Source organism: Mustela lutreola, chromosome 15 (assembly GCF_030435805.1).
Source record: "Mustela lutreola isolate mMusLut2 chromosome 15, mMusLut2.pri, whole genome shotgun sequence".
In the NCBI taxonomy this organism is placed as follows: Eukaryota; Metazoa; Chordata; class Mammalia; order Carnivora; family Mustelidae; genus Mustela; species Mustela lutreola.
The window spans coordinates 35,207,048-35,220,965 of NC_081304.1; the positions used below are offsets into that span (position 1 = coordinate 35,207,048).

General features: G+C 35.1%; 1 protein-coding gene across 9 annotated transcripts in view; it reads right to left on the reverse strand.

Moving 5' to 3' along the window:
- Positions 1-13,918, reverse strand: part of BCAS3 (BCAS3 microtubule associated cell migration factor) — a 591,123-nt gene that overhangs the window by 363,788 nt on the left and 213,417 nt on the right. For all 9 annotated transcript variants that reach the window (XM_059149981.1, XM_059149982.1, XM_059149978.1 and 6 more), the window contains exon 14: positions 12,356-12,489. In XM_059149981.1, coding sequence (XP_059005964.1) covers positions 12,356-12,489 — 134 coding nt within the window. The remainder of the gene's footprint in view (positions 1-12,355; positions 12,490-13,918) is intronic.

The following is a 13,918-nucleotide window of genomic DNA, read 5'->3' on the forward strand; positions in this document are numbered from 1 at the left end:
TAGCATGTTGAACCCTGAAACAGTTCCAGATATGTGCTTCATACACTATACGTCAGCACTATAGGTCCATCATGCTATATTTATGGTATGCATTACATGAACACATGATATAAACCCCAGAAAATGACATAAAAATTTCATATACATAAATACTATCATTTTAACATTCCTATATATTTTTAAATAAATTAAAATGTGGGGCAACTGGGTGATGGGCATTAAGGAGAGCATGTGATGTGATGGGCACCGGGTGTTATATACAACTGATGAATTACTGAACTCTACATCTGAAACTAATGATGTACTGGGTGTTGGCTAACTGAATTCAAATTTTAAAAAAGAAGAAAATTTTAAATGGGAAAAATCATCCTTTCCCATTAGAAACTAACCATTTCTCAGATATTTCATTACTTCTACAAGATCCAAGCTTGCTCTGCTATCATTTACCTTTACCATAATTTTTATCGTGAATGCACTGGCCTTATTTCTCACTGTTTCATTTTTGAATGATACTATTACTGAACGGAGAATTTTTGATGGCTTGTATTTTTTTCCTTTCTGTCCTCTAATCATTATATTCCACTGCCTTTGGACTTCCATGGTTTCTATGAGAAGTCACTAATTTGTTGATGTTCTTTCCCTGTATACAATGTATTATTTTCCTCTGGCTATGTTCAAGATTTATTCTTCACTATGATTTTCAGAAAGTTGACTACAATGTGTTTTGTTTTGTTTTGAAGATTTTATTTATTTATTTGACAGGGAGAAAGAGATCACAATTACGCAGAGAGGCGGGCAGAGAAAGGGGGTGGTGCAGGCTCCCTGGTGAGCAGAAAACCAGACGCAGGGCTCAATCCCAGGACCCCGTGACCATGACCCAAGCCAAAGGCAGAGGCCCAACCCACTGAACCACCCAGGCACCCCATGATGTTCTTAAACTGGGATTTTGTCATAGTCAATCCTATTTGGTGTTTCCCAGTCTTTCTGAAGATTTAAACTGCATTTCTCAACAAATTTGGGGGGCTTTCCATCTTTATTTCTTTCTATATTTTTTCTGCCTCATTTTCTTTATATCCTCCCTTTCCACACAGATCAATGTGAATTTTGTCATAGGATAGATCATATATAGAGTCTCAATCATACCTGATTTGGATAATTTAGATGATGACACGGGCTTTTGGGCTAATGATATTATCAAGAAATTTTAGACTTTGAGTAGATGCTGCCATGCACTGAGACTTTTAGGGATGTTAGTATGCAGTAAATGTATTTTGCACATGGGGTGATCCTGAATTTGAGGGATCAGAAGGTAGACAGTAGCGAAGTAAACAGTGGCTCAAAAAAAAGGCATATTCCAATCCTAATCCCTAGAACCTGCATATAGTACATTATAGACCCAAAGAGTGGCCATAACTTTATACACCAAAATGTGATTGATGTATAGATGTTGGGAGTTTATCTTGGATTATAGGTACAGGTACTAAATGTATTCACATATATCCTGTAAGATAAACAGAAGAGGAGAAGACATAGACACGAAAGGAAGAAATGTGATCACAGAGGCAAAGGTTGGAGTGATATAGATGGCTGCAAGGCAAGGAATCCTGACAGTCACTGGAAGCTGGAAAAGGAAAAGAACAGATTCTGCTTAGAGGTTCGAGAGGGAGTGTGGCATTGCCAACACTTTGATTTTGGACTTTTGGCCTCCAGTATTGTGGGAGAATAAATTTCTGTTATTTTAACCGCCCCCCGCCCAGTTTCATGGTAATTTGTTACAACAACGATAGGAAAGAAATATAATAAATATGGATATCCAGAACAATGTGAATTCTATGTTGTGGACTGCCCAGGACTGGGGATGCTGGGTGGTATGGTAAGTGTATGTTAAGATTTCAAGAAACTTCTAAACTAATTTCTGGAGTGGCTATATCATTTCACATTCCCAAAAGCAACGTATGAGAAATCCAGCTCCTCCAACTCACTGATTTCTGAGAGTTCCTTAAAAGGTGTGGTAGATATAAGACAGTTTGTGCCTTTTCATTCTACTACCAGTGGTTTTCAAAGAGCAGATATGTTTTGTTTTAGTGAACTGTAATTTATCAGTTTTACTTACATGGATTTTGCTATTCAAGTCATCTATGAGAAATCTGTGTCTAACCCAAGTCACAAAAGTTTTCTCCAACATTTTCTTCTAAAAGCATTATATTAGTGAGTTTCACATTTAAATCTATGATCCAATTTGAGTTCATTTTTATATATGGAATGATGTATGGATTGATGCTAACTTTTTTTTTTTTTTGCATGTAAGTACCCAAGTGGTCCATCACCATTTTTGAAAAGACTAGCCTTTCTCATTTTGCACCTTTGCCAAAAATCAATTGTCCATATGTACAGGAATGTTCCTGGGTTCCCTATTGATCACTGTAGCTTAAGTAAATCTTGATAGCAGGTAATAATATCTCTTCAAATTTGTTTTTCTCTTTCAGTGTTATTTTGTCATTAAAAGCTCTATGTATTTACATATGAATTTTAGAAGTAGCTTGTCAATTTATACCCCCCCACAAATATTGTGGCTCTGTTTTTTATCCTGCTGGCCTTTTGATGGGGATTGCATTGAATATACAGATCAATCAAATCAACAAATATAATCAACAATATTAAGCATTCTAACTCCAAAACATGGTTTAACTCTCCACTTATTTACATCCTTACTCTGAGCAATGTTTTATAGTTTTAAGGGTACATGTCTTACATATTATAAGTATACATTGCACACTATTTTCTACCATTAAAGTTTTTTAAAAATTATCAATTACCTATTGTTTGTTCCTAATATGTAGAGGGGCAACTGACTTCCATATTGATCTGATACTCTGAAACCTAATTAAAATCACTTTTTCTAACTATTTTTATAGAATCCAAAAGATTTTCTACACAACTATATCATCTTTAAATAAATATAGTTTTACTTTCTTCCTTTCTGATATGATGACGATTCTTTCTGTGGTCTCAGATTTCCTTTGCAGATCTCAGGAGGGTCTATCTTTGCAGCTTTTATCTCTCCAGCACTCTATCCTAAGAACTCTATGATCTTCACCTCTCAGTATTCTTAGCAATAACTCATCAATAGAGGGAGTCTATCCAGCTCCACTTGGACTCCTCTTTCTTGCACCATGGGCTGGAAAATCTGTCAAGGAAGTAAGCTGGGGCAATCATAGGCTTTTTCTCATTTGCTTCCCATCTCTCAAGGATCACCTCCTTCATGGCCTTATGTCCTATGTCTAGGAAAACACTGTTTGTTCTTTCATTGTTTCATGTAGGAGGGTAAATCCAGTTTCTCTTACTCCAGGTTATTTATGCTGATTTGGGTGTTATCTAGTTGTATCCCTAAGACAAGAAGAGCTTAGGATCCTCTTACTCCACCCTCTTCCCACCAACCTCTCTTTCTTAGTCTATAGTGACCCAAAGTGAAGGTCCTCATATTAATTCTTTGTCATTTACTGTGCCAGGTTTTACAAGTACAGTAAGACACATTTTACATCTATTATTTCTGACACTTCCTGAAATAAATGCTATGGAACAGTCTTTGGTCCCATTTTACAGATGAGTAAATGGAAACTTAAGAAAAGTAGAAAATTTATCTTTGGTAATAGAATTACTAAGCAGCATCCAAGTATATATGGAAGTGGGGGACAGGAAATGGGGAGTGAATGCTAATCAGCAAAAAATTTGTTATAAAAAATGTTCTAATAGTAGATGCTGGTGATAGTTGCGTAGCTCTGTGAAGATACTAACAAAAAACAAACAAACACTGAAATGCACATTTTTTAAAAAATTTAATTTATATTCTAAGAATTACATCTCAATAAATCTAACATTTTGGTGGGGGAGGGAACTGATAAAAGTCAAGAGCATAGGGTTATACATAGGACCGTGAGGATTAGCAAATAAAAAATACAGAAAGTCCAGTAAAATTTGAATTTCTTTTTTTTTTAAAGATTTTATTTATTTGACAGAGAGAAAGAGAGATCACAAGTAGGCAGAGAAGTGGGGGGAAGCAGGCTCCCCATTGAGCAGAGAGCCTGATGCGGGGCTTGATCCCAGGACCCTGAGATCATGACCTGAGCCACCCAGGTGCCCCTAAAATTTGAATTTCAATATAAATCTAAGTAAGCAATATCTGGACATACTCATACTAAAATTACCTATTTTTACTTGAACTGACCATTAAATACTATCAATTAAGAATATTAAATAGCGGGCGCCTGGGTGGCTCAGTGAGTTAAGCCGCTGCCTTCGGCTCGGGTCGTGATCTCAGGGTCCTGGGATCGAGTCCCACATCGGGCTCTCTGCTCGGCAGGGGGCCTGCTTCCCTTCCTCTCTCTCTGTGATCTCTTCCCTTCCTCTCTCCTACTGTGATCTCTCTGTCAAATAAATAAATAAAATCTTTAAAAAAAAAAAAAAAGAATATTAAATAGCTAGATTCTTTTGCCATTAAGAATTAAACCTATAAGCTTACCATTTTATAGGACTATACTGATAAAAGTAACACTTACCTGATGTGCAAATGTTTCCAAAGCAAGTTGACCATTTAATAAAATTTGCATGTTAAGTACTAAAATGACTTGTACCTGCTTGAGTAAGACATTATAAAAGTATATTAACAAATATTGTAAAGGTTTCACCATATATTCCTGCTGAAAAAGAAGTATTTTTCTAACTGCATATGTGCCTTATGAGGAAAATTACTGTCAGATGCAGAGGATATCCCAAGTCATAGATCACAAAACAACTTAATTCAACATAATTAGATCCACATACTTGAGTTTTTTCCTTGCCTGATTAAAGTACCCTCAGAGTTTTTGGAAGAATCTAGAATGACATGATTTTGAAGTACTCAAAGACAGTTAGCTAGATCATATGCCATATAGATTTCATAATCAGTGCTAAATTTTATATATTATTTCAAAGTAATTTTCAGTAGAAGGTTATGGAAATTAATTTTATAGTCATTACTTGAGTTTCCTTAGATCTTAATATTTGGGGTTTAGAAATTCCCAATCTTCTAAATTACAGAGTGTGACATCTCTATTTCCAGGTTGGATGTACAGGTAATTAAATGATAAATAATGCTAATGCAAATGATTTACAAAAAAAAGGTGTAAGCAAAAAAAAAAAAAGTATAAACATTTAAAATAGTAGAATTCTAGGTTATAGCTGAAGTAGGGCATACAAATTACTGGTGAGGACAGAAAAGGTATTACAAAAACAGAGTTAAGCAATCAAATGTGTGGGCACCAGAATGGCAGTCGGTTAAACATCTGATTCTTGATTTTAACTCAAGTCATGACCTAAAGGTCATGAGATCTAGCTACGTGTCAGGCTCTGTACTCAGCATGGAGTCTGTATAAGTTTCCCCCTCTCTCTCCCTCTGTTCCTCCCCAACCCTTCCCATCTCTCAAATAAACAAATATTTAAAAAATAAAATAAAATGTGCCAGCAGCATAGTTAAATATTGAATCTTCATCTAAAACAGTCATCTACTTAGAAACTTCCATACAAAAGAAACAAAAATGAACAGTAACTAAGAATAAGCAAGTTTAGATGTGCAGAAGGTAAGGACACTGTAAGAGAAAAATTGAGATATGTCAAAGGACACACATGTCAAGTTGATAGATGCCACTGGACAAATCTGGAATATTTTGAGCATTAAAATAAATAGTCATTGAATGAAAATAAACCACTGAAATTAAATAGGAATCTATTAACCAAATGATATATATAAATAAAAGAAGTGTTATAAATTTGGGGAGGGGAAGGGATATTTACATAATTTAAAATGACTTCTACCCAGGGCACAGAACAGAAGCAGTAGACAAAAATGTCCCACTACTAAACTATCCTTAAGAGAGATATATTTTCATACTTTAAAAGCTGCTGCCTGACAGTCCAGCTTTCAATTAGCCACCATCTAGATGCTGACTGAGATACACACATTAACAAAATGAAGGATAAAAAGCCAATGACCATCTCAAAAGATATGGAAAAAGCATTTTAAAGTATTCAATTCATAATAAAAACATCCATTCATGATAAAAACTCTCAATAAAATGGGTATAAAGGAAATGTACCTCAATATAATAAAGGCCATCTATGAGAAGCCCACATCTAACATCACACTCAACAGTGACCAGCTGAAAGCTTTTCCTCTAAGATCAAGAACAAAAAAAGGATGCACATTCTCACCACTTTTTTCAACATGCTACTGGAAGTCCAAGTCAGAGATATTAGGCAAGAAAAATAAAGAAATCAGTCAATGTGATATAACAAACACTTCAACAAAAGAAAGGATAAAAACCATATAATCATTTCAATAGACAAAGAAAAAGCATCTGACAAAGTAAAATATCCATTAGTAATAAAAACCAGCTGTAAAATAGGTTTAGAGGGAACATACCTCAATATAATAAAGGCTATACATGAGAAACCCCACAGCAACATCATACCAAATGGGAAAAACTGAGAGCTTTCCCCTAAAATCAGGAACAAGATCACCAAGTCAATTCTACCACTTTTACTGGAAGTCCTAGCCATAACAATCAGACAACAAAAAGGAACAAAAGGCATCTATATGGGTAAGGAAAAAAATAAAACTTTCAAAATTTGAAAATGACACGATACTATATACAGAAAACCTGAAAGACACCACCAAAAAACTACCAGAATTGATAAATAAATTCACCAAGGTCACAGGATAAAAAAATCAATGTACAGAAATCCATTGCATTTCTATATACTAATAACGAAGCAAGAGAAACAGAAATGAATAAAGCAATCCCATTTACAAATGCACCAAAAATAAGATACCTAGGAATAGACTTAGCCAAGGAAGTGAAAGAACAGTACTCCAAAAACTATAAAATACTGATAAAAGAAATTGAACATGATACAAAGACTACAAAGACATTCTATGCTAATGGACTGGAAGAACAAATATTGTTAAAATGTCCATACTAGCCAAAGCAATCTACACATTTAATGCAATCCCTATCAAAATACCAACAGGATTTTTCACAGAATTAGAACAAATAATCCCAAAATTTGTATGGAGCTACAAAAGATCCCAAATAGCTAACATAATCTTAAAAAAGAAAAACAAAGCTGATGGTATCACAATTCCAGATTTTAAGTTATACTACAAAGCTACAGTAATCAAAACAGTATGATACTGGCATATAAACAGGCACACAGGTCAATGAAACAGAATAGAAAACCCAGATATGAACCCACAACTAATCTTTGACAAAGCAGGAAAGAACCCAGTGGGAAAAAGACAGTTTCTTCAACAAGTGGTACTGGGAAAACTAGACAGCAACATGCAAAAGAATGAAACTGGACCACTTTCTTCTACCATATATATAAAAAAACAAAACTCAAAATGGATTGAAGACCCAAATGTGAAGCCTGAAACCATAAAAATCCTAAAAGACAGCATAAGCAGTAATTTTCTGACATCAGCTGTAGCAGTATTTTTCTAGATATGCCTCCTGAGGCAGAGGAATAATACGAAAAATAAACTCCTGGAACTATATAAAAGTAAAAAGCTTCTGCACAGCAAAGGAAATAATCAACAAAACTAAAAGGCAACCTAATGAATAGGAAAAAATATCTGCAAATGACATATCCAATAAAAGGTTAGAATTCAAATTATATAAAGAATTTATACAACTCAACATCCAAAAAAATAAAAAATAACCCACAAATAATGCAATTAAAAACAGGGCAGAAGGGACGCCTGGGTGGCTCAGTTGGTTAAGCGGCTGCCTTCAGCTCAGGTCATGATCCCAGTGTCCTGGGATCGAGTCCCACATCGGGCTCCGTATTCAGCAGGAAGCCTGCTTCTCCCTCTGCCTCTGCCTGCCACTCTGTCTGCCTGTGCTCACTCTCTCTGACAAAAAAAAAAAAAAAAAAAAAAAAAAAACAAACCAGGGCAGAAGACATGAAAGACCTATCTCCAAAGAAGACAGACAGATGGCCAACAGACACATGAAAGGATGCTCAACATCACTCAGAATCAGGGAAACACAAATCAAAACTATAATGCACTACCACCTCCACCTGTCAGAACAGCTAAAATCAAAAATGCAAGAAACAATAGGTATTGGCGAGGATGTGGAGAAAAAGGAACCTTTTACACTGCTGGTAGGAATGCAAACTGGTGCAGCAACTCTGGAAAACAGTATGGAGGTTTTTCAGAAATTTAAAAACAGAATTGCCCTACAATCCAACAATTGCACTAGTGGGTGTTTACCCAAAGAATACAAAAACACTAATTCAAAGGGCTACATGCACCCTTACGTTTATTGCAGCATTATTTACAACAGCCAAACTATGGAAGCAACCCAAATGTCCATTAATTGATGATTAGATAAAGAAGATGTCTCTTTCTCTCTCTCTCTCTCTCACAAACACACCACACCCCCCCCACAGTGGAATATTATTCAGTCATAAAAAAGAATGAAATCGTGTCATTTGCAATGCCGTGGATGAAGCTAGAGAATATAATGCTAAGTGAAGTAAGTCAGTCCAAGAAAGACAAATACCATAAGATCTCACTCATTTGTGGAATTTAAGAAAAAAAGCAAATATCATAGGGGAAAAAATAGAGAGAGGCAAACCAAGAAAGAAACTCTTAACTACAGAGAACAAACTGATGGTTACGGGGGCGGGGTGGCAGGATGGGTCAAACAGCTGATGAGGATTAAGGAGTGCACTTGTCATGATAAGCACTGGATTATTAAAGTAAAAACTTAAAAATAATTAAAAGAGAAAAATCATAAGAAAGAAAAATTACATTTATAGTACTTATCAAAATAAATCCACATATGAGTGGACCCATGAAGTTCAAACCCATGTGGTTCAAGCGTTAGCTATGTTTGTTGTTAAGATTCAGGTCACTAGAAAACCCAGAAATGAACCCACAACTATATGGTCAATTAATCTTCGACAAAGCAGGAAAGAATATTCAGTGGAAAAAAGACAGTCTCTTCAACAAATGGTGTTGGGAAAACTGGACAGCAACATGCAAAAGAATGAAATTGGAACACTTTCTTATACCAAACACAAATAATTCAAAATAGATGAAAGACCTAAATGTGAGACGGGAAACCATCAAAATTCTAGAGGAGAACATAGGCAGTAACCACTCTGACATCAGCTACGGCAACTTCTTACTAAGTTGTTATATAGTAACTTCTACATAACAACTATATAGTTGGATGTTGCCACATAGTAACTTCTTACTATGTTTTACTAAGTAAGACATATCTTACTAGATCTCCTCAGGCAAGGGAAACAAGCAAATACAAACTATTGGGATTTCATCAAGATAAAAAGCCTTTCATCAGGATAAGATAAAAAGCTTTTGGGTAATGGGTATTAAGGGGGGATTTTTGTGTTGAGTACTGGGTTTACATGTAAGTGATGAATCACTAAATTCTACTCCTGAAATCAGTATTACCCTATATGTCAACAAACTAGAATTTAAACAAAAATTTGAAAAAAAATAATAATTTGGTAAAGTTAAAAAAATGATAAAACCTTCTGCACAATGAAGGAATCAACAAAACTAAAAGGCAACCTTTGGAAGGGGAGAAGATATTTGCAAATGACATATCTGATAAAGGGTTAGTATCCAAAATCTATAAAGAACTTATAAAACTCAACACCCAAAAAACAAACAGTCCAGTGAAAAATGGGCTGAAGGCATGAACAGACAAAAAAGATACCACATGAAAAGATGCTCAACATCACTCAACATTAGGGAAATACAAATCAAAACTACAATGAGATACCACCTCAAACCTGTCAGAATGACTAAAATTAACAACACAGGAAACAACAGGTGTTGGTGGGAATGCAAACTGGTGCAGCCACTCTAGAAAACAGTATGGAGGTTCCTCAAAAAGTTAAAAATAGAACTACCCTACAATCCAGCAATTACACTATTGGGTATTTATCCAAAGGAAACTGATTCCAAGGGACACATGAACCCAAATGTTTACAACAGCATTATCAACAGTGGCCAAATTGTGGAAAGAGCCCAATGTCCATCAGCTGATGAATGGATAAAGAAGATATGGTATATATACACAATGGAATACTACTCAGCCATAAAAAAGAATGAAATCTTGCAATTTGTGATGAGGTGGATGGAGCTAGAGAGTATAATGCTAAGCAAAATAAGCCAGTCAGAGAAAGACAAATACCATATGATTTCACTCATATATGAAATTTAAGAAACAAAACAAATGAACACAATGGGGAAGAAAAGAAAGGCAAACCAAGAAACAGACTCTTAACTATAGAGAATAAACTGATGGTTATCAGAAGACAGGTGGGGGGGAGGGGGTTAAATGGATGATGGGGATTAAGAGGGCACTTGTGATGAGCATCAGGTGTTACATGTAAGTGCTGAATCACTAAATTCTACACCTGAAACTAATATTACACTGTATGCTAATTAACTGCAATTTAAATAAAAACTTTAAAAAAATCGATAACATTTTGAATGAAGAACTTCCCACATTTTAGATTTGGCTGGCTGTATTTTCATGGTATTGTTTAACTTATCTATCTCTGTCTTTTATGTAAAGTACTAATTACATCTAGGGGCTGAATTGGATTCAGGTTTAATTTAGAAGACTGGGCAGAAATAGTTCATAGATAATATTGTATACATCCTATTACATCAAATCAGGAAGTACATGATATCTGACAGTTCCACTTTGGTAATCAGCTAAAACTAAATACAGATTATAACTGCCTAAATCCATTGTTTCATTAGGGGTAGCAATAATGGTGATTCTTAAAATTCTGACTTTTTTTAAATTGAGGTATAACTGACATACAACATTCTATTAGTTTCAGGAGTACAACATAATGATTCAATATGTGTATATATTACGAAATGATCACCACACTAAATCTAAATTCTAACATTTTTAATACTGGAATTCTTCCATAAAGAAAAACTTTCCCTCACCAGCTATTCAGTTATCTTATTAAATTGAAATAAGGAAGACAAGGTACATGCTTCAGTTATCAATTTTCAGAATAATGAGTTAGTAAACAAGCAACCTACACTTATGTCCAATACTTCCTTTTTAAGTATCATTACAAACCCACAGATTTCTATATATTTAAGACGTTTCATTCTATGATAGGAAATTTTAATGGAAACTTATGATAAACAGCATTTTCGACTACCTGGAAAGGATGGACTAGCTAATAAGTGGTGATGGGTCAATGAGCTCTTAAGATAAAGGATATACAGTAGCATATGGTAAATGCATAACCACAAGCCCTGGGAAACCAGAGATTGAACAGTTGGAATTTTAGCCTATTAAGTATCTCAGTATCTACCAAGTGACATTAAGAGTACATGTAAAAGCACTTAGCATGGTACCTAAAACAAATAGTAAGTTATATCTGTGGGTGTGGGTGTGGATGTGTGTATGGATGTTGTGGGGATGTACATCCATGTATACATGCATGCCAATACATGCATGCACAGTGACGTGTTGCTAAACGTTAAAAACTAGCTCCAGGGCGCCTGGGTGGCTCAGTGAGTTAAGCCGCTGCCTTCGGCTCAGGTCATGAGCTCAGGGTCCTGGGATCTAGTCCCACATCGGGCTCTCTGCTCAGCAGGGGGCCTGCTTCCCTTCTTCTCTCTCTGTGATCTCTTCCCTTCCTCTCTCCTACTGTGATCTCTCTCTGTCAAATAAATAAATAAAATCTTTAAAAAAAAAAAAAAAACTGGCTCCATAAGAAAAAAAAATAGTTCTGACTTGCAGTGTTTGTCGATTTCCATTAAACACTCCTAACACGAATGTAATGTCACTACAGCCAGAGCTGGGAACACATATACACAACTCATTCTCACTATACCACCAAATATTATCCATAGAGTCATATGTCATAAAATGCAATTATTTTTGCATATATATGAATATGGGCTTACATGCATATGTGTGTGCGTGTGCATCTATGCAAGTATATAAAACCAAAACACACAAAGAAGACCTGGAGAGATATCTAATGGATGAAGAGGTTTTCACCAGTCGGGGGAGGGGGATGGGAGAGAAGGAGATGGTATAGGGTAGGAGGAGAAGGATAAATAGAATTTTTGTTTTATCGAGTTCACTGACTTGTTTACCCACTGCTTATGTATTTATTGGGTCAAAATAGGGAATTTTATGTTCTCAATAACATTAACATTAAGTCCCAAATAAACAGCTTAATCAGATGTCATAATACACACACACAAACACCTTCTATAAAATATACTACTTACTTTGGCTTCAGTTTCTCCTCTGTGAAGAGTATACAGATGATGGACAGCACTTTGGGATGAAGACCAAGGATGAGTAAGAATTTGGAAGACATGAAAGTCATGGCCAAGGGTGTCTGTTGTGACTAGAAGCATTCCTGAAAGACACACCAAAAAGAGAGTAAAAATAAAAACAATTAGGCATGTGGATGAAATATTTTTCAAAGTATTCATTATGCTTTTTTAATTTTTTTTTTGAAAAGTCTACCTATTTATTTGACACAGAGAGAGAGATCGTAAGTAGGCAAAGAGGAAGACAGAGAAAGAGGGGGAAGCAGGCTCCCTGCTTAGCAGAGAGCCCGATGCGGGGCTCGATCCCAGGACCCTGAGATCATGACCTGAGCCAAAGGCAGAGGCTTAACCCACTGAGTCACCCAGGCACCCCTCTTTATGCTTTAAAGTACTACCAATGGAAAAAAAAAATAACCAAAGATGTAAAAAACTTCTCCCAATTAAAAAAAATAAAATACAACATCTTTATTCTGTATGAACCTTCATGCAACATCAGTATACATCAGTATAATTTAGTGAGGACACTAATTGTAGAAGTTTTCTGTTCCCGTATGCCTAGTAAAGAAAGGGTTACTAAGAGTTCTCAAACATTTTAAAACAGCCAATGTGATAACAAAAAATGTGAAAATGACTTCTCTCCATGAAACTAAAACCTGCTCCCACTTTTTACCATTTTTCAAAACCTGAATTTTGAGTTTCAGTTACAATACCCTACCTTAATTCACTAGTTTAAAATGTGTCTCTACCCTAGCATAACATTTATCCAAACTGCTTATAGTGTCTCACAGAGCAAGTTTTTAATTTTGACAAAGTATCTCGGTGAAGAACTCTTTCCCTAATCCATGGTCTCAACTATTTTGTTTTCTGGTAAAATTTTCAGAGTTTTATATTTTACATACAGGTCTGTCATTCATTTTGAGTTAATTTTTATAAAAAGCATGAGGTATCACACAAAGGAGCTTTTTTTGGAAATGATGTTCAATTGTTCCAGCAAGATTTCTTTCAGAAACTATTCTTTATCCACTGAAATCTTTATCCTTTATTTTTTTTAATCTATTGTCAATTTGCCAAATATCAACTGGCTGTATCTACATAGATCTTTTTCTGGAATTATTATTCTAGTCCTTCAATTTCATCTATAGTCATCTATACTCTCATTAATACCACACTTTCTTCACTACTGTAACTTTATAGTAAATCTTGAAATCAGGTTAGAACCTTTTCAACATTATTTTGGCTATTCCAATTCCTTTCCAAACACAGAATCAGATTTTGATATTTTAAAAAATTCCTAGGATTTTGTGGGAGGATTATATTAAGTCTATAAATCAATTTGAGTATGATGAACATCTTAACAATATTGAGTCTTCTGACCTAGGAACACTTCATATTTCTTAACATATATCTTCTTTGACTTTTTTTTCCTTGTTTGGCACACAAATTGTAAATATATTTTCTTGGATCCATTATAACTGGTATTCTTTATTTTATCTAAATTATCAATTTTTCCCTGCT